The 21766-nt window shown below is 38.4% G+C and overlaps 1 protein-coding gene across 1 annotated transcript in view; it reads right to left on the bottom strand.

Annotated features, from left to right (window-relative positions):
• The window catches only part of CNTNAP2 (contactin associated protein 2), a 1845032-nt gene that overhangs the window by 1045665 nt on the left and 777601 nt on the right, over positions 1 to 21766 (bottom strand). The window contains exon 4 of the mRNA XM_059712082.1: positions 17078 to 17225. Within this exon, the coding sequence (XP_059568065.1) occupies positions 17078 to 17225 (148 nt within the window). The remainder of the gene's footprint in view (positions 1 to 17077; positions 17226 to 21766) is intronic.

The raw sequence follows: 21766 nt of genomic DNA, 5'->3' as shown, positions 1-21766 counted from the left end.
TCTCTTCAAGGGAGTTGTCAGTTCCTCATCTGCAAACTTAGGGGCTGGGTGAGATAACACCCAAGAGACCTTCTACCTCTAAACAGTTTCTGGCTCTATGACTCCTGTTTTCTGCTCTTCTTTTAATGTCAATCATTTCAGAGAACCTCTTCTAAGTCCTAAAAATCATCTTTGGATATGAAGGCAACTTCTTGTGGAAAACAATGATTACTCTGCATGAGCAGTAAGACCTTGTTTTGATGCTTAATTTTGAAGGCATGTTTTCTGATGAAGTAAAGAACAGATGCTGGGTAATAAAATTCATCTCAGAGATCAGAATATAAGAAATGGATGAACAATTACTAAATAGTCCTATGTGCTACCAAAGAGAACTAGAAAATGTGAGCAGCAACAATAATCATAACATGATATTTAGAGTGCTTACCTTAAGCTAGTCACTGTGTTAAGCACTTGGCATTTGTTATCTCATTTAATCCCCATGACAAATCTATGGAGTAAGCATTATTACTCCATTCTGAGGTGGCAGAAGGGAAACTTGGAAAGCTTAAGCAACCATCGCAAATCACCCATTAAATAAAGATGGCATTTAATTTAGATTTAAACCCAAGACCCATCTTCTTTCATTATATCATATTGCATAGCATAAAAGATAATGTGACACTTCAAAGTACACTTAACATAAATAATCATTATACATGCATATTGTATTCAAAACCAAAAAGTGACATTGTAAAGCAAATATTTGCAAATTAATTCTGAATATGTCAATGACATATGAAATCAACCATAGCTCTCTGCAAATTAGAGATTGATGAAAACACAAATTATTTAAATTGAAATCTGAAGTATTTTATAGTTTAAAATACAAAAATGGTATAATTTTGCTTAAGATATTTTAACCCTTTCTGTCTAAAGATATGCTTTAGATAGTTTACTCATTAGAAGCAGTATATTCTTCAAATTATAACTAATCTGAACATTCCATATGACATTCAAACATAAATTTCGAAACATAAATCACAATTGTATAGAGATATAACACTACTTTTTATATGTTGTTTAAAATATAAACTTTAGGTACTTTTAATGGAATTATTAATTTTATATCATAAAGCGCAGTTTTTTAATTATATTACCAGCATCTAAACACTAACTAATAAGTTTACTTATTAGCTTCATAGACTCCTTCAAATGCAACTGGTTGCTCTTTTGGGGTATTAATTTATAAGTGGACCATGGAACAGGTTTCCATTTGAACAGCTGCCCAGGAGTCCAGGAGAACCAACAGATAGCAACTGGGCTTAGGAGAGAAAGGGATGTGGAAAGGGGGGCACTAAGTCTTAGGGCCAATCTCAGTGGACAGAGTATACACACCATGATAGTGAAAAAGACCCTAAAATAGACTGGAACCAAGATCATTTAAATTTCCCCAAGAACATCAAGAGGGGTGCTTAAAATTAAAATTATTGGCAAAGGGATGAGAACTTTTATTAACATCTAATTTATAAATTGAGATTCAAATTTGCATATATTTAAAGCTATATACTGGTTACAGTCAGTTTTTAAATGTTAATAACTCAGCTATATAATATTAGTGATGCAGAAAATTACATAAAAGAACATGAAAGTTATTCATAACTAGTGGCCTGGTACACGAAATTCATGCACATTAAAAGGGAATTAATTAGAGGAAATATTGTAATATTGCTATTTGCCCTTTATCTATAATAGAAGTATCAGAAATGAAAGAAAATTAGTAAAATGTACATGAGAATCTCCCTCCTGTCAGAGTCTGGGGCATGCCGCAGGACCCAGAGGCAAGTCCCTACCCATCCACGTGCACCTCAAAATCACGCGAGACCCAGACCCAGCTGGCCCCACCCATGCAGGGCAGGAGGCGCAGCCTCAGGTTCCCCAGCAAGTCCTGCTGGGCAGGGGGCGCAGACTCAGATCCCCTGTCAAGCCCCGCTGGGCAGGGGGTGCAGCCTCACATCCCCTGGAGCCAGGGGCATGTCCTCAAATCCCTCAGCCCAGCCTCAGGTCTCCCAGCCCCTGCGTGAGAGGGTGAGGGCGTGAGGGTGTGAAAACAATTTGCATATCCGTTCTTTATGATATAGGATACTATATCTCAGACAAAAAAATGGCTAATATTTTCATATAATTTTGTACTTTATTTACTAACTGGTAAGTGAAAGAGATATTGTTTTGTATACTATAAACAATTTCTATATTCTGCTTTTCTTCACCTAATACCAAATAATGGATAGACTATTTTTTGCTGAAATTAAAAATTATTTAAATTTTTATAATGGCTGTACACATAGTTTATTCAACCATTTTTTTTTCTTTTTGTCACAACTTCAAATAATTACTTTAGTGAAATTTTATTTTAGGTGTATGTGTTCTAATCAGGCACATAGAAAGCCACATTATTCATTTTTAAATTTTGTTATTTATTTTAAAATATATTTTATTGATTTTTTACAGAGAGGAAGGGAGAGGAGTAGAGAGTTAGAAACATCAATGAGAGAGAAACATCGATCAGCTGCCTCCTGCACACCTCCCACTGGGGATGTGCCCACAACCAAGGTACATGCCCTTGACCGGAATCGAACCTGGGACCTTTCAGTTCGCAGGCCGATGCTCCATCCACTGAGCCAAACCAGTTAGGGCTTTAAATTTATTTTTAATTTTTTCCCTCTTCCACCTTCATCCTTCTCCTTCTCTGCCTGCAATCACCACACTCCTGTCTATGACCATTAGTTTTCTCTCTTTTATTTTTTGCTCAATTCCTCCAACCCTGCAATACCTGCCTCCCCATCACCAGAGCTGTCTGCCTGCTCTCTATATATGGACCTGAAGAGCATTATGCTAAGTAAAATAAGGCAATCAGAGAAAGACAAGTACCATAGCATCTCACTCATATGTGGAATTTAATGGACAGATTGCACTACCAAGCAAAATAGAGACAGACCCACATTTTTTTTCCAATTTTTTTGAAGCATTTGGTAATAGGCAATCAATAAATAAACAATTAAACAAATACATCATTATCCTGGCTTATATTCACTGGTTGAATGAGTAAACAAAAATTTATTTAGCGATTAGTTTTCTCATTGGTAAAAAGTAGACAATAATAGTGCCTAATTTGTAGCAGAATTAAGATTAAGTAAGACATGGAGCACAATATGTGACACATTCTTAATGCTCAGGATATGCTGGGTATTATAACTATATAAATATTAACAATAATTATTATTACAACCCTCATTGTGGATCTGTTATGTGCTGATTTTATGCTGCCTAACATGTTTCTGAGGAAAGATCACAATTTAAACTGCCAATGTTTGAACATGGGTAAGTACAAATTTTGGTATGCTCACTTGCAAAGTGGGGATAACTTCACCTATTTTGCAGAATTGTGAGGACATTATAGATCCACTGTTTCCTAGCAGATGTACTTCTGATTCAAACTAGTAAGGGTTAATTTAAATAAGTGGCACTTTATCAACCAAATCACCCATTTTTTAAAATTTTGAAATTTCAGTAATGTGATCCTAGTGCATTGTGGGAAATAATCAGTCAAGAGCATTCCTAGTCTTATCACCCTCTCCTCCCCAAAAATGAATCAAATTTCCTATACAAGAAAATCAGTTTTGTGGTCAAGATTCTTATAAAGTAAGTGAATCATCTGAACCAAATTGAAGCTGCCTAGAGTTATCCAAATAGCTCTGATTTGATCAGCTCAATTTGAAGCAAAAAATCAGCCAAGCCAATTGAATGGCACTTCCCACTAAAGAAATTGTTTGAACCTCTAGATAGGACCTCTATATAGAATACTCTCCAAGTTTTATGCCCCACTATGCACGTCTCTGAGTAAGCCTGACAAAGAAGTGACTTAATCCTAAACTTCAAAGCACATTCATGTCATATGCATTTCTTACCACAGCCTAGGCCCTAGGAGGTGAGGGGTGAGGGAGAAGGCAGAGCAATGTGCATGGATTGGAAAGGATTACCTTGGATTACTGAGCATATTCCCTGAGTCATATGGTGTCATGTGGTGTTACATGGTCAGTGGGGGTGTTAGTAAAACTTCAAAACCAAACTTTCCTCTTTTCCCGGTGGGGGCTGGGTGGAAAGAAGCAAAGGAGAGGAAAATGGGGGACATCTGTAATACTGTCAACAATAAATAAGAAAGAAGTAAGACAAAGCTTTATTTTATTTATTTATATATTTCCTCTCTTTCAGAGAAAATCTCTACACACTAAAAAACAATGTTGTTGTTTTTTAATCTGAATGAAGTATCTGAAAACAATACCAGTATGAATTTGTAGACCACACGCAAAGCACATTCTATAATATTTCTCTTTTTTTTCAACTATCTATTGACAAGTGCAAATGCAAAGGGACAACCATATAAATAACACTGAGGCTAAACTGTTGTGTGGAGGATTTAGTCAAACTTATCTTGATCTCAAACTCTTAAAAAAATCACATTAAGGAAAATGAAAAACTAGCCAAAGAAGAACAGACATTCAAATTGATCCTAGCTGAAAAGATGATGTAACTATTGGCAAAGAATGATGAATTGGCAATTAATCAAAATAAGACAGCTTATTTTGCATGATTCTCCATAAACTTCACAGTTAAAAGACATTAGAATTCAGGGGGTCATTTTTCTTTGCAATATTTATGCTGATAAGGGGATACAGGTTTGTTTTTACCTATAGTATCAGAAGGATCTATAAGGCATACTTTAACTATGACTGTCACCCTTATCAGTTTGAAGTCTAAGGAAATCTCTGCATGCCATATATACTTCCTGCACACAGAGGCACTAAAATGTCTCTCTTTTTTTTTATCTCTAGTTCCTAACAATATAATGAGCCAATGACCAGGTGACAAGCACCATCTATACAAGCAGTTCTCACCCAGGGGCAATTTTGTCCCCCAGGAGCATTTCTTAATATCTGGAGTCAGTACGGTCGCCACAACTAGGTAGAAGGTGAGGATGTTGAAGATTCTATAATGAAAAGGAGAGCCTCCCCCATCCCTCTCCCCTTACCCACCGAGCCCAACAATACAGTATGTGGCCCAAAACATCAAGAGAGTCAAGGATAAGGGACCCTGATCTATACTGATATTCACTGTGGCCAAAGTATAAAATATAATTTGTTTCATTTATTTATTTTTTATAATTTATGAAGAATATAGAAAACAAGAAAAAATGGAGAAGAAGAAAAGAATGAGTGGCACAAGTCATAAAAGTTGAAGGAGTTGAGAGGCTCTGGAATCCTTTTGAGAAGGTCATGTGGGAGAATCAGGGGGTTCTACCTCCATGCTGAGCAGTTTTGGGCAAGTCCAGAATTTGTCTACACTGTTGGCTGGCAAATGAGGAAACACAATGCATTCTCTAGTCATCTTAAGTCCAGAGCACTCCCTTTCTAGCATAGTTTGACATGTATTTGAGCTAAATGTGTTTACCATAAGCAACTTAAAACAAAAACAGGGAAGGGATACCTTGCTCAAAACACTCCGTTGATAAGATAGTGCTTAAGGTTACAGTTATCAGAATGTTTGCAGAGGTAGGTCCTGGTCACCCACCTTCTTTCTTCCCTAAGATCATTCCCCCAGTAACTGGGAGTAAAAATGGAAGATTGGAAAGCTTCTTTAACTCCTTCCTGTTAACCATAATAAGCAGGAAAGGCTGAAAAGACTAATATGACACCATTTGGAGCAGGGGTCCTCAAACTATGGCCCACGGGCCACATGCAAATACAAGTATTGTATTTGTTCCCGTTTTGTTTTTTTACTTCAAAATAGGATATGTGCAGTGTGCATAGGAATTTGTTCACAGTTTTTTTTTTTAAACTATAGTCCGACCCTCCAATGGTCTGAGGGACAGTGAACTGGCCCCCTGTTTAAAAAGTTTGAGGACCCCTGATTTGGAGCATAAGAAAATACTATAAATGTATATGTTTAATTTAGAATAAAAGTATTAAAATAAAATGGTTGTAATTCTTTTCAAGTCTAGGCATGAAGGACCTGATACTAGTCTAATATAATCTTATAGAAATAAAATTATTAAATATTTTACAATGACTATTTTCTAATTTTTAAGTGTATATCCAAGCATTTGTGTGGCTTGAAATTTTAAACATCATATGAAATTATTTTATTACATTGTTACTTTTAATTCATGAGGGTGATAACAACCATCTTAAATATTTGCTCTTTTCTCCCTGGCTAAGCTCATTTAAATTGGTGATCATTAAGACTAACAACTCAAGAATAAAAGCTAATACAAGAATCTAAGTGTATATTTGCAGTGCTTTAAATTTAACTTCTTTCCTCAAATTAAACAGGTATTATAAGTGACATGTTGATGGACTGCATAACTTTGACTTTGATACTCTTTGCAATCTCCTAGTATAAATAAGGATTAACATGTATGTAAAAAGTAGTTAAAATATTGCATGAGCTGAGATACTCTAAGGCAGCGGTTCTCAACCTGTGGGTCGCGACCCCATTGGAGGTCAAATGACCCTTTCACGGGGGTCGCCTAAGACCATCGAAAAACACATATATAATTACATATTGTTTTTGTGATTACTCACTATGCTTTAATTATCGTCAATTTGTAACAATGAATATACATCCTGCATATCAGATATTTACATTACGATTCATAACAGTAGCAAAATTACAGTTATGAAGTAGCAAACGAAAATAATTTTATGGTTGGGGGTCCCCACAACATGAGGAACTGTATTAAAGGGTCGCGACATTAGGAAGGTTGAGAACCGCTGCTCTAAGGGAAGGCACTGACTGAGGTTGATGAACTTTCTGAACAACGGTCCAGGAAAGCTTGCCCTGTGCTTATTTGCAAGCTGTCCTTAAATGAGCGTGTCCTTTAAATTCTCCTGTGAAATATGTAGAATGTGCAATGCTGGTGAGATATTTTTCTTGCAAAAGACCCCCTTCTATATGTCCTTACAGTAAAAACTATGGCCCAATTTTTAGTCCTTGGAGTCTACAAAATAATGTTTTTTTCTGTAGGCCATCACCATGATTACAAAAAGACAGTGTGGGTGGGGAAGAAAAGGATTAAGCAGAGAAGAGAGGTATCAAGTGTCATAACAATGCTCCAGATTGCTATGCAATTAATTCTCTTATGCAAGTCACATAACCCTGTAGGTTTTGGCTTCCTCATTAGTCAAATAAGGGATTGGGCTGAGAGGTCTCCTGGGAACTTTTAGTTTTGAAGTGCATGTAGTGTGTACATATGGCTCTTTGTAGTAATTAAAATACCTTATTTGTAAACCATGCTGAGCATAGTTATTTTTTACTGTTTTATTCTTATCTCAGTGAGTTATCGTAATATGTGTATAGTTTGTTTTGATATGTTTGTTTTTCTTGAAAAATGATTTTATGAAAATAATTTTGGAGTAATATTTACAGTGAAAAATTCATTCTCTCTTATTCCACAATACACTAATACTGTTTTTCCTAATTCAGAGCTGCAAACATGGGGATTAATTACATGTTATGCTCTACCAATAATTTTGTTTACTTCTAAAACCACATCTCTGATTTTATATGTCAAATTAACATTCAAAATTATTGACAGTGAATTTTAATTTCATAGTAAGCAGTATAATGTAAATATAACTCTGAATCAGGGGCATACTAAATATAGCTCCAGAATATGAACTAGCTGTCATTTGCAACTGTCCTACAGCTAAGTAGAAAGTTACATTTTGCTTTCTCACTGAATAGACTCAACAGGAACTATCTTCCATGTAAAGAAATTACAGTGAAAACAAATTAATTAAAGGCTGTTTGCATGTATCACCTTAGATATGAAAAATGAGAATGCAATCTTTGTTTCTTAGAACCTAAATTTCCTTTCAATGCAAACGTCACCCTCAAATGTCTGTCCAGGGACCCACTAAGTATCTAATTTTTTATTATATAAAATAATAATACCTTATCATCTTTTGATATTTATAAACACAAATTTCCATTAATAAATAAAACCATGACTTAGTGTCTATTGTCACCATCTCAAAAAATATCAGACTGCTACAAGAATGATCAGTTGCTGCAGTATCACCACCAACTATTAGATATAGAGAAATAGTCTTTGCATTGCAACATTCCAATTCCAGTTTGAAATACAAACTCCTTTTTAAAGAACTGAAGAACATTACATATGCTTGAATTTAAGTTCCATTTCTCTTAAAGGCAAGGACATTTCTGGTTTTAATATATAAATCTTTTTATCTATTGCACAGAAACTTAAGAACACAGCATGTCCTACATACATAATTTATTAGCATCACAATTTTAATTATCTCTTTACCATGTATAACTTGGCTTTGATATTAAATCTATTTCTATATTGATTTACTTTTATTTATAGATTAATCTGGATATAAAGTTCAAATTAAGTAATAAGAGTGTGACATTTCTCTTCTGCTGATAAATAATTTATATATGTAATCCATGAAGCAGCCTCATAGGGTTGTGGTTTAAAATAACCTTAAATAAAAATAACACAAGGTCTACATACATTCAAATTAGAAAAAGGACAATGGAGTTCTTTGCTTTATGTAACGCTTTAGAGACATCTATTAATATATTCAGTTTCATAATTCTTTCAACATTCTCTAGGCCACTAGAGCACCATTCAATATGATGTAATAACATTGTACCCAGTTGAACCAATGAAAAAAAACCTACACAACATCAAATAGTAATCAGTTCTCACTGAGGGAATAAATTAGGTCTATATCATTTACATCTTACATTAGTTTGGTTCACCAAACATTAATTGAATACAGGGACTCGAGTCTGCTAATTAATGGAATGTCAGTGATGAATAAGGTGACTTTGTGGTCCCCTTCTCCCAATATCTTAAGGTCTGCTATATTTTGGAATGTTTTGATAAATATTCCATTGGATATGTTCACATAGTGTAATGGGAGTAAAAAAAAAACATAAAGTGGTTTATTCTGGAAATTCAGAGATATCTTCTTGTTGGAAATGGCATCTCAATTGAATCTTGGAAGGTAAAACAGATTGGTCAGGTGAATGATGGAGAGGACACTGCAGTCTGAGAGAACATCTTGAATGATGTTACAAAGCAGGTCATGTATTCGGAAGTAGAAATATTTGTATTAGCGGAGCATGAAGTTCAACACGGATATGATCGGGTATAAGACTGCAGAGGTCATAGGAAGGGCAGTACATTGCCAGCTCACTACTTGGACTTTCCAGGCCATGTAACATCATTAAAATCTTTTAAGCACAGGTGAGATATGGTCAGATTTGCATTTTGGATTTAAAGTTAGCAAAATGATTTACAAATAGCAGAACTCAATAAATGCTAATGAGATTGATGAATCTGTGTCACAATATATTGATTCTCAAGCAACATCATAAATCTTTTACTTCATATGTGTATGTGATGAACACAATAACTATGTATCTGGGACCCTTTTATACTACGCAAAATTAAACTTCTAATTTCCATAGGAAAACATGGGTTGTCTTCCAAACCTGTTGCTTACTTCTCTGCCCAGCTAGATTGATCTAAACAGAAATTCTTACCAATTGTAATGAGTATATGCTGTACTAGGTTGAATAATGTTCTTCTATAATTCACATCCACCCAGAAACTCAAAATGGAGATTTATTTGGAAATAGTGTCTTTGCAGATGTGATTAGTTACTTTACAATGTGTTCATACTGGATTAGGGTGGATCCTAAATGCCATGGCTGGTGTCCTTATAAGAAGGCCATATGAGGACACAGAGACACAGACACGCAGAGGGTGAGGCCAGGTGAAGGCAGAGGCAGAGCCTGGAATGATGCAGCTACAAGGTAACCAACAGGGAACTGCCCTCCCCCCCTCCCGCCCTTACCCCCCCCTGCAGCCACCAGAAGCTGGAGGAGAGGAATGAAACAGTTTTTCCCTTGGAGCCTCCAAAAGGAATCAACCCTGAGGACAACTTTAGATTCTTCCCTCCAAAACTGTGAGAGAAAAATCTCTGCTGTCTTAAGACACACAGTTTGTGGTTTTAGCCCTAGCAAACTAATAAATGTACTAGTATACATGCAGTATTTCTTGCTTAGGCAGCATGAAAGCTATGGGAATTAGCCTGTGGTTCCTACAAGAGAATATTCTCACCCTGGCCAGTGTGGCTCAATTGATTAGAGCTGCATCCTGTACAGCAGAAGGTGGTGGGTTGGACTCCTGGCCAGGGCACATAAGCAGCTTGCAGGTTCGATCCCTGGTTGAGGTGCTTGCTGAAGGCAACTGATCTCTCTCCTTTCCTCTCTAAAATCAATTAAAATTTTTTTTTATACTACGCTGCTATAAAAAAGAAGGAACTTTTACCATTTGCAACAGCATGGATGAACCTGGAGAGCATTATGCTAAGCAAAATAAGCCAGTCAGAGAAAGATCGATATCACATGATCTCACTCATATGAGGGATATAATGAACAACAAAAACTGATGAACAAAAACAGATCCAGAGACAAACACTGAACAGACCACTGTCCAACCTCAGAGAGAAGGCAGGAGATGGAGGGATAAGAGACCAACCAAAGGACTTGTATACATGCATATTAGCATAACCAATGGACACAGACACTGGGGCGGTGGTGGCTTGTCCTAGGTGTGGGAGTGGTGGTGGTGGGGGGGTCAATCAATCATCAATCAGGGAAAAGGGTCCCCTTTATGTAATACTTTAATATATATACTAATACTTTAGTATATTACATAATACTTTATGTAATAATTAAATATATATATATATACATATATATATATATATATAAAATAAAAGCATAATATGCTAATTAAACCGAACATCCTTCTGGACGACCTTCCGGACAAAGCTGGGGCTGTGAGGGAATCCTGGGTCCTAGGTGCTAGAGGGAAGCTGGTGCTGGCAGCCAGGGGAAGGAAGGCCTACTCCTGCAGGAATTTCGTGCATCGGGCCTCTAGTATATGTATGTATGTATATATAGATCTCAAAACAAAAACATTTTTGATATGGCCTTCCCCCCAGCCTTTCCCCCCAGCCTCACACTTATTTTCCACCAGGATTGCATTGGGTGACATCGTTAGGCTTTATTAATTATTGATCCAAATTAAGGCATATATAAAAATTGTTTTATTAATGTGTCTATACTGGTTTCTCAATGTACCGACCTTCCTTTTATGAAGACTCTGGTTAAAGCCAATTTAATATTTGTCAAAAAAGACTCATTACTTTAATCAATACACTGTGTTGGGCTTTTGTTAAATAAATGTTTGAGTGCTCCAGCCATAAATGATTTTTAAAATTATTAGACTGAGAGGTCTCCCTTCTATTTCATGTAGTCCCTTTGGTCTAGAGTAAGAAGATTAGCATCGGTGTTTTGGGAGACGGCTTACTGAGTCAAACGACATGGAGGATAGCTCTAAGTTTTACAAAATAACATCATGCACTTGCTTCCACTTAACTTGAGGGGAAACCAAATGTAGAGGCAGCGGAATAATCTAAAACGAGTTTAAATTCATTGAAACTGGAATTCATATTATCTTCAAGACAAGTCAGGAAACAAAAACAGTAGAAACCCTCAAGGCTTCGAAGCAGTGGCCTGGAACTAAACTTCTCCACCTGGAATAGAGTGAGCCTCTTATTTCAGCCTTGAGAAGAACCTAATTGCTCAGGCAACACAGCAATCATGCAAGAGCTGATCATGGAAGAAAGATGACACACACGAGAGGATTTGCAGGAGAATACACGCCAGCCGAAGCAGGGCTCACACTGAGAGTTCTCTCCCTGGAGTTTCCAGCAAACTGAAATCAAAGAGCAACCCCATTCTCTAACCTGCAGGTTCAGATAGATCTCAGATAAACCCTCGAAGGGGTTTTTAAGAATGATGAGAAAATTCACTTCTCTCTCCTGTAAGAGTGATCAAAGCCTACTTCCTCCTTGCAGGGACCTTGGAGTCCACAGCACTGCTACTCCTACGAGGGCAAATGGGAGAGTGCATCTATCTGACCTGCATTTCCCACTCACGGCTCCGAGATTCCTTTTCTCACTGAAAAATCAAACAGAGCCCGCGGGCCAACAGTTCACTGCGTTCAGGAAAAAACAGAGGACCATCTTCTCAGGGCCCACTCCAGTCTGAATTCCAGTGTAGGTAAATCTAAACCATTGTAACGTGGAGAAAGTTGACCATAACAAGTGCGCTTAACACATCTTTTTTTTTTTCCTCCCTGTATAAACATGCATGTTTTTCTTGAAAAAGTCATAAATGTAATTTGTATTCTTTATAAACAGACAAATAAAAAATAATCTGTTCTGGATACTGGTTATGGAAATGACCTAGTTAAGGATCTGGTTAGGAAAATGACCTGTCATCAAATTTTTGACAGTAAAAACAGCCTCTTCAGAATGATTAAACTGTTGTTTTCTAACCCCCAGGGAAAAATTTAGAGACTGTCAATTAAAACATAAATGTCATAATTTGTTTAGATTATGAGGAAAAATAAGATGCAGATGTTTTGGTTCCTTTAAGCTACATTATTTTAATCCAAATGAATTAAAATTAAATTAAAAATTGAGTTCCTCAGTGTCTTGCCTATATTTCAAATGCTCAATAGCCACACCTGTCTAGTGATTAGAGCAGGTCTAGAACATTTACATCTTTGTATAAAATTTAAACTGGAGAGCATTGCTCTAGAGATATTTTTGTGTCTTTTTTTTCCCCCCTAAAATGACATTGACATTTGTATTAGCTTCCTGTTACTGTTATAACAAATTACCAAAAATATGGTAGCTTAAAAACACACAGGGATTTGTTCTCGCACAGTTTTGGAGGTCAAAAGTCCCAAATCAGTTTCATTGGGTTGAAATCAATATGTGGTCAAGACCACACTCCCTCTGTGGGCTCTTGGGGGTAATCTCCTCTCCTCTTCCAGCTCCTGGTGGCAGCCCACATTCCTTGGAGAAGAGTGACATTTCTCCAATCTCTACCTCCGTGGTCACCTCGCCTCCATCTTTTTCTGCCTGCAAAACTGCCCTCTACCTACCTCCTATAAAAATGCATGTGATTGCATTTAGAGCCCACTGAATACTCTCCCCAAATCAAGACCATTAACTTGCCCTGGACAGTGTGCTCAGTTGGTTTCTCTCTCTCTCTCTCTCTCTCTCTCTCTCTCTCTCTCTCTCTCTCTCTCTCTCTCTCTCTGTCTCTTTCTCCCCTCCCCCACTTCCCTTCTCTCCTCTCCCTTCCTCTCTTTTTAAAAATCAATAAATATCTTTTTTAAAAAGATCATTAACTTAATCACATCTGCAAACACTTGTCTTATCAAGTAACAGGAAGTAGAGCCAGCTATCTCTAGAAGGTCATTATCCACTTATTACAACCTATTACAATGCTATTTTTCAACTTTCATTTTACTTTATTTGATCCTATGTTGCCAATATATCATTACTCCACCGGCATCTATAGGCATCTATAGGCATACATGTTAATACATTTACCCAAAGGGTATGATTTCTCCTACCAGAAAGGCATATGCAGTAGAATATCCAGCTTCCTATTTAGTTTCAGATATTTTTCCTTCTTGTGTGTTGTGCTTGCCAAAGCCCAAGATCGATGGAAAAGTCCATGATAGCACTAACTCAAAACTTTACAATCAACTTGCAATGATTATAGAACACATTGTCATGTTTCACAGTCAGAGGGCTATTTCCTTTTGGCAAGCTGCTTTTATCATTTACTATGAGTTCTAAAGTAACTTAATTGGTTATGTAGGTTTTCAAATAATTATTTTTAAAGCTATCTCAAAAAGAAGATACATGTCTAGATATCATAATGAGAATTTAAAAAGAAACAGAGTTGGCTGTAAAAAACATGCCAAACCTCAGAGGGAAGGCAGGGGAGGGGAGGGTAAGAGATTAACCAAGGACTTGTATGTATGCATATTAGCATAACCAATGGACATGGACAGTGCGGTGGTGGGGGCTTGTCCTGGGGGGTGGTAGTGGCTGGGGAGGGGTCGATGGGGGAAAAGGGAGACATATGTAATACTTTAAACAATAAAAAATAAAAATAAAATAATACTACTCAAAACAATTAGACAAATAGATAAAGACAACCCAATCGAAATATGGGCAAGATTCCTGAACAAACGTTTCACAAAAGACCAGTAAGCATACTCACTTTTAAAATCAAGAAAGTGTGCATTAATGCTAAAATGAGATATAATAAACACCCACCAGAATGGCTAAAACAATACTAAATGTCAGAATTTTTGGAGCAACTAAACCCTCATAGATTGCTTGTGAGAGTCAAACTTGATACAATGACTTTAAGGAAAGTTTTTGTCATTTAATAAATTTTTAAAAAATGCATATGCTAACTTGGTATTACCCCTTCCTTGGTCCACACCCATGAGAAATGTTTATAACAATTCTATGGAAATAATCAAAACTAGAAACACTCAAATGTTCACAAACAAGAAATGAAAAAAAAATAATTGTATAATCTTCATATCATAGAATAATCATACTAATGGAAATAAATACCTTAACAGCATGGATAATTCTCACAAATGCAATTAAGGAGGCCCAAGGAGTACTTTTGGGGTGAAATATGCATCTTTTATTGACCTGGTGCTGGCCACATGGGTACTCACTTTGCTGGAATTAAGGAGCGGGAAAACATAACGGAGGTGCTGAGCTTTGGCATTATATCTACTTATTTGGGTTCCCTTGCAGCTCACACTCAGGATGTATGCCTCTGAGCAAATTTTAACTTTCACAATTTTCATCCACATAAACACTATTAGATTAATTAATGGCCTTTATCTATCATAGCAAGTTTTTCTTACTCACTGTGGTATTGAAAAGGACATGAATTTATGTTTGGACTCATTTTAGGCTTCACCTGAAGAGTTAAAACTTCCTCCCAAAGATCTAATTCTCCTGAAGACCTAACTCTGTGCTTCTACTCCTTGTATTTGCTATAATAAAGTGATGACCAAATAAAATAAAGGCCTATAGAACTGTAAAAATGATCTCTGTGGTCCCTTTGTATTAACCAGCTTAGTGTGTATATAACAATGTTTCTCATGAATAAAATATCATTGGTCATCATTACAGTGACAACCTTCACTAATCTCTGTAACTAAATTCTTACAGAGGTGAACATTTTATATAGTTTTTGTTATTAACTACCAAGTATTTGGTTAATTTTAAAAAGCTTGCCCAATAGTGCATTTTCCCATTTAATGGTTATAGTGAGCATTCATTTTTATGGGTCTACAGGAAGGGTTAAGGGAGAGTCCAATAAGAGATCCCTTACATAAACCTGATATCCCAATTCCCCATCCTGCCCATACTCAGCATCCCTCCTCCTCCACCCAACTGGAAGAATGGGAATGGTAACAAAATTTATTGGTAGAAAAAAGAAATATTTTAAAAGAGAGTTCATATTCTAAAGCCAGTGTTTGCAAATCATGAGTTTGCAGATTGAATTTATACCACATAGTGGCCTCAAACAGCCTCCAATAATCTTTCAGGTCATTGCGTGTCCCTAAGGTAATTCTGTGCTTACAGAAGCAAATGAGCAAAGATAAGTCATCTCTAGGCACCACCATCAACCTGGCCTAAAAGAAGTTCCACAGATAAAGTTTTGAAGAATTTGAAGTCCCAGGCAAAAAGATGGGTTAGTGGAGGAATAAGGAAGAGAGGATAGGCAGGTAAAAGGGCTAAGAAGATGAAGAAGGAAGGAAGAGGAGGAAATGGAGGAGACAGAGAAGAAATCAAGCAATACTTCAAAAAATAAGCAGAAACAGTAGTAACAGAATTAAAATCCCCCCAAATCCTCATAGTGGAATCAGTAGAACTATGCATAATATATTTTTAAAAAATAAAAAAACGGGAGTTTAAAAAAAAATCTCATGATTAAAAAAAAAAAAGATGGCCAAGTAAATTTGAAAAGGAGCAAATAAAACATATAGACAAGTAAAATGTAACTGCCATTAAAACTTGGTGTTTGGTTTTAGAATGGTGATGCTACAATGGAGCAGAACTGGAAGAAAGCTCTTGGAATATACTGAAAATCCATCACAAAAAGCCAAAAAGGTGGGTAATAACATAGGTTTCTTTTTTTTCAGTATTTCATAAGACTTCAGGCAATTTTACTAACAAGCTTTGTTGTTTTAGCTAACTGAACAAAATTGCTTCCCAATCCTTAACATATTCTTAAACTATTCTTACATAACGTGTTTGAGTAAATGTAAACATATATTTATAACAAAAAACAACCTTATATTTTATTTATATATAAAAACAGAGGGCAGTTTACTGTCAGAGAAAGCAAGCCATCCTATATAATAAAAGGGTGATATGCAAATAGACCAAACGGCAGAACCACCAATCAAAGTGTAATATGCTAATGATATGCTAAGACTGCTCAACTGCTCACTATTATGTGCACTGACCACCAGGGGGCAGATGCTTTGACCAGTAGATTAGCTTGCTGCTGGGGTCCTGCTGATTGGGACTGAGTGAGATGGGCTGGACATGCCCTGGAGCCCTCCCGTGGTCCCTCCGTGACCTGATCATGCACTGGTGGGGTCCCTCAGCCTGACCTGCACCCTCTCACAATCTAGGACCCCGCGAGGGATGTTGGAGAGCTGGTTTCAGCCAGAACCCTCGGGCCACTCCCCTTGGGAGGGCGCCAGATGCAGGGCTCATGGCTGGCGAGAGCTGCTGCAGCAGCATGAGCCTCTCCCGATTGGGACTGATTGGGCACGAGCCCGTGGCAGGCACAGTGGGACTGCCATAAGCAGGAGTGGCAGGTAGGAGCTGCAGGCGGCATTGGACTGCGGGTTTTGGTCTGATCCCTGCAGGCCACCCAGAGGGACCCTACGCATGCACAAATTCGTGCACTGGGCCTCTAGTGTTAAATAACTGAAAATAAACAGGTCAAAATTTACATGAAGACTTTACATGAAGATGGCAAAACCCACCATGAATTTCATCTGTGTGATACTCACAGTAAGAACAGCCGTAGACTTCAATTCTGAGCCCGATGCGGCCTTCTCCATTCCAGTCCAGAGGCACGAAGCGCACGTAGCGGGCAACAACGGGATGCTGTAAGTCATGCCGGACCACACTGTCAGAGTTGATGTTCCCGGGAAATGCCTGGGGCGGGGGGGGGGGGGGATCAGATTAACAAATTAGGGAGAAAATACCTTAGAAACAACCATGTTCTCTACCTGCAAAACTAAACTTAATTTTCCTATCTGATGCCAGGACTTTATATTCTCCACACCAAAAGCAATTTGTTAAAATAAAAGGGAAAAAGAAAAACGAGAAAATGATGATACGAACGTATATACTTTATTTGAAAACAAGTCCAGTTTTATTATTATTTTTCTCAATCCTCACCCAAGGACATTTGCTTTCGCATTTGTTTTTAGAGAGAGTGGAAGAGAAGGAGGGGAAGAGAGAGAGAGATGTGAGAGAGACACATTAGTTGGTTGCCTCTTGCACTCACCTGAACAGGGCCCAAGATGGGTTCCTGCCATGGAATCTAACTGAGACCTTCCAGTGCAGGCTTATGTTTTATCCACTGACCACACTGGCCAGGGCAACAAACCCAGGTTTAAATGGAAACTGAGCCGAAGTTCCATGGGTCCTTTAATATATGTCAATATACCCAGATGTTGAAAGAATGAAACACCATATGGTACCCACTGTAGTGTACAGTAAACATTTAAATTCTGAGTTCTAACATTTGAATTGCACAATGAATAATTTTTCCTAAAATCCAACCCTATTTCTTGCTTTTAAAAAAAATCCCCTTCACATTACCTTCCTATGCCACCATTACAAAACTGACAACTTTTTCAACATCCATTAGGTAAGAAGAACAAATGACTATGTTGTAGGTTTTTTTTTTTTTTTTTTTTAAGAAATGACAGAGTAAGAAACCCACAGTCAGGAGATCCTGGGATGTGGAGACCACATCACCATGGGCAGTATGACTAGTGACAAGGAACTGAGAGTCAATACCAACGTGGATTGTACTAGAAAGGTCACAAAAAAGACATATGGTATTTCAAAAGAAGAATTGATAACTTTTTTTAGAGAAGGGAGCAAAAGAAAGGATATAAACCTAGTCCCAGGTAGTAACATACAGGCATGGTGAGAGAAAGAGAGAAGGGGGAATCACAGGGCAGATAGCTGTTCCTCCCTCCTCAGTACACTCTTTCTTTGAGTAACAGCCCCTGAATTTTCTTTAAAAGGTCACCCTTTCAGCACTTCTCAACCCACCTGATTTGGGACAGGCAGATGCCACTTGGTAGTACTGGGGGTGGGAGGGTGCCTAACTCAATGAGATTCAAATTAAGCACCTGTGCTGGAACAACTCTTTCGTTCATTCATTTATCATTTACTGATTCATTCACTTGCTGACTCACTGACTCAGGAAATGTCTGAGAGTCTTCTTTGGACCAGATACTGCTCAAATCACTGGGATATAAGAGTGAACAATATAGACAGAGTTTTGATTTTCATGGCATGTTTATTACTAAAGTACATAAGGGGGAGGAGAAATAATCCTAAATAATAAAGGCTAATATGCAAATAGACTGAACAGTGGAACAACCAGAACAACCAAACAACAGGTCTCTATGATGTGCGCTGACCACCAAGGGGCATGCGCAAAACATGGAAGGTGTCGGCCACGGCAGGATGGTGGAGCAGGTGAGCGGGGCCATCAGACCAAGGCAAGGCACCAGTCGCTGACATCGGGGCGAACCTCTGGTAGTTACTGAAAATTCTTTGCTCCCGCACACCGCGGTCCCGCCCAGCGCCAGCCCGATAGCTCCACGCTGTCAACAGGTGCAAGCTGCCACTGCTGGCCCCAACTGCCCCTCAGGGCTTTTCCACCTCCCCCTGCTCCTGAGGGGCAATCGGGGCCGGCAACTGCCTCTCGCACCCACTGCTGGCGATGGCCCCATTCACACCTGCAGCTGCTCCACCATCCCACCACAGCCGATGCGCACCATGTTCCACACTCTGCCCCCTGGTGGTCAGCGCATGTCATAGTGACCAGTTGTTTGGTTGTTCTGCCATTTGGTCTATTTGCATATTAGCCTTTTATTATATAGGACATAGGATCTATACTCTCTTTCCAGGCAACTATCTCTGTTAGTTGACTTTTTTTTCAGTTGCTTAAAAAGCAAACAAACAAATGAGGAAACAGGTTCAATCATGAAAAAGCCCAGAGCAAGCTGTGGATTTTGATGTCCTCACATTTGTGCCTACTTGGTCTTTCTCTGACATCCATTCCTTTATAATAGTAAAATGGCCAAGAGGACCTTAGGGAAGAGATCCCGCCTGGCGCTCGCACCTGGTACTCACACAAGCTGCTGATTCCCAGTGCTGGCCCTGATTGCTCGGCGTCATCAGTGGGTGCAAGCAGCAGCTACTGGCCTCAATCACCCCTGAGGGCTTCTCTACCTCCCCCTGCTCCTGAGGGGCAATCGGGGCAGCAGGTGCCACTTGCACCCACTGATGGTGCCAGCCCCAATCACTCAGCATCATCAGTGAATGCCAGCCGGGCCAACGCCTTCAACATGTGGGAGTGGCAGTGGCGGGAGCGGGGCTGCCAGCAGACAGGGGACTGGGAGCTGCGGCAGGAACGGCTTGGTGGGGTTGTCGAGGATGGGCTGAGACCTGCCCCTGTTCCCACTGCAGCTTTGCAGCCCACAGTTCCTTTCAAGGTGCACAAATTCGTGCACTGGGCCCCTAGTTTAGATATATTGCATTTGAGATTGCGCTATTGAATTTAAAGACCACATATAGAATTTGAGAATCTGAGATGTTAAGGAGGGTTGTGTTTTATCCAACTTTGGTTTTCCAGAGAGGATACATTCATTATTCATGAATAAGTATATGACATAGGGTATTTGCTTTAGGATTCACAGCATTAGTATATTGTGTTTTTTGCACTTTTTTCATTTTCAAGCATATTGAGATTTAAGATATCATCCTACTTGAAGTTTAAAACACTTCTAAGCAATGGCATAGGCATTCCTGATCGTTGTCTTGAATATTAAGGCACAAATACATGTGAAATGTCTCCTCTTATATAGCAGTTTTGTTTTGTTTTTTTGAAAGTTAAGGAACATAGAAGAAGGTGTAGCCCTTGATTTAATAAAAACAACATCTAATATTTATACATCACTTTAATGCATAAGTCCACACTGTATTATTGGTGCATGACAGAAAATTCTAACTTTGGTGGGGATGCTTTTTTATTTTTTCCAAGTCAAGAAACTCAGGCTTAGAAGAATGAGAGGGCTTACTGAATGCTGAATAGCTAATGAGAACAAACCAGGACAAAGTCACGAACTCATCCAATCCAACCCCATCCTAACCTGAGAATCACATTTTCAGCCGGGAATAAAGGTTTCTTTCTTCAGGCACAACACATTTATATTTGATGTTTGGTATTACATACTTGAATGTCAAATAGAAAGTTTGATCATTTGTATCATACCACATTTTAGACGTTCGTTTGGTAGCCCATGGTAGTATATTTTGCCTGTGTAGTGTACTTCTTTCTGCATTTTCATTTCCGTGAATTTTGAAAGCATTAGTATTTTCCTTTCTCACACATCTTCCCAAAGCATGCTCCTATTGGGGTCATTAGCAAAAGCTCCTTTGCAGTTTTAATACAAGTAATCAGAAGTTTGAGTGACACTTTCACTGGAAGGAAAGAAAGACTGGTCTGCTATGGTGCATATGATGCCATTGTAATTTAACTTAGCCATTAACAACTGGAAAGAGCAAAGGGAGGCCAAATATTACAGGAATGCCATTTGTGGCATTGCCAGGAATGTGGCAGTTTAACACTCCCAGGGAGCCACTAGTCTATTCCCCATAGATCCCTGGGGGGAAGGACTGGGCAGTAGGAAAATAGACTCATGCCCAGCAAAGTCTGGGTGACACAGGGAAGGTGCTTTCCTGTCAGTCACACCTGGAAACAGGTCATTGGCCAGAGCAGGCACATCCACTCAAGCACAGGAAGATTTGGGATATTTGATCCCCCAAACAAAGAAGTTCTCTCTCTTGGCCCTCTCACTCTCTTATGTTTTCAGGAAACTTGGGACTCTTGTCACAAGGGGTGCACTCGCTTGGCTCAGGGCCATGTGGACCCCACACAATGGACTGATGGACCGCAACTAGCCTGATGCTAAACCGGACCCAACTCACCATGGAACAGAAATTTCGGACACTGGTTTTGCTTGTAGCTCTACTGAATCCCCAGCTGCACCTCTTCCAGGACTAGATTAAGGAAAGTGGGACTTTGAAAACCCAAGAATATAATTCCATACAAATAAAAGCCACTCCTCCTTTATGTGAGTCTCAGAAAATTATTTTTCTCCAGAAATGGCAAGGACCCCATCCCAAGCACTCAGTGGGGAAAGGGATCCCGCACTCCCACCCATAACACATATACCGTTTTAGTAGCAATGCCTACTATGCCATAGGCTTTGAAAAGGACCTTTTTTGGTTGTTTACATAATTTGACTTTCACCTTCACTTGCAGCTTTTCATATTGATATAAAAGGGAAGAAAAAAGGAAAGACATACAGCTAATTTTTACAAAATCCTTGAAATTTGGAAATTTACATCAAAATTAAAATGAATTTGAAGCTTTCTTGACTAAA

Source organism: Myotis daubentonii, chromosome 10 (assembly GCF_963259705.1).
Source record: "Myotis daubentonii chromosome 10, mMyoDau2.1, whole genome shotgun sequence".
Classification (NCBI taxonomy): domain Eukaryota; kingdom Metazoa; phylum Chordata; class Mammalia; order Chiroptera; family Vespertilionidae; genus Myotis; species Myotis daubentonii.
Note: the sequence above shows the minus strand (reverse complement) of the source record. Positions and strands in the feature narration are given on the sequence as shown.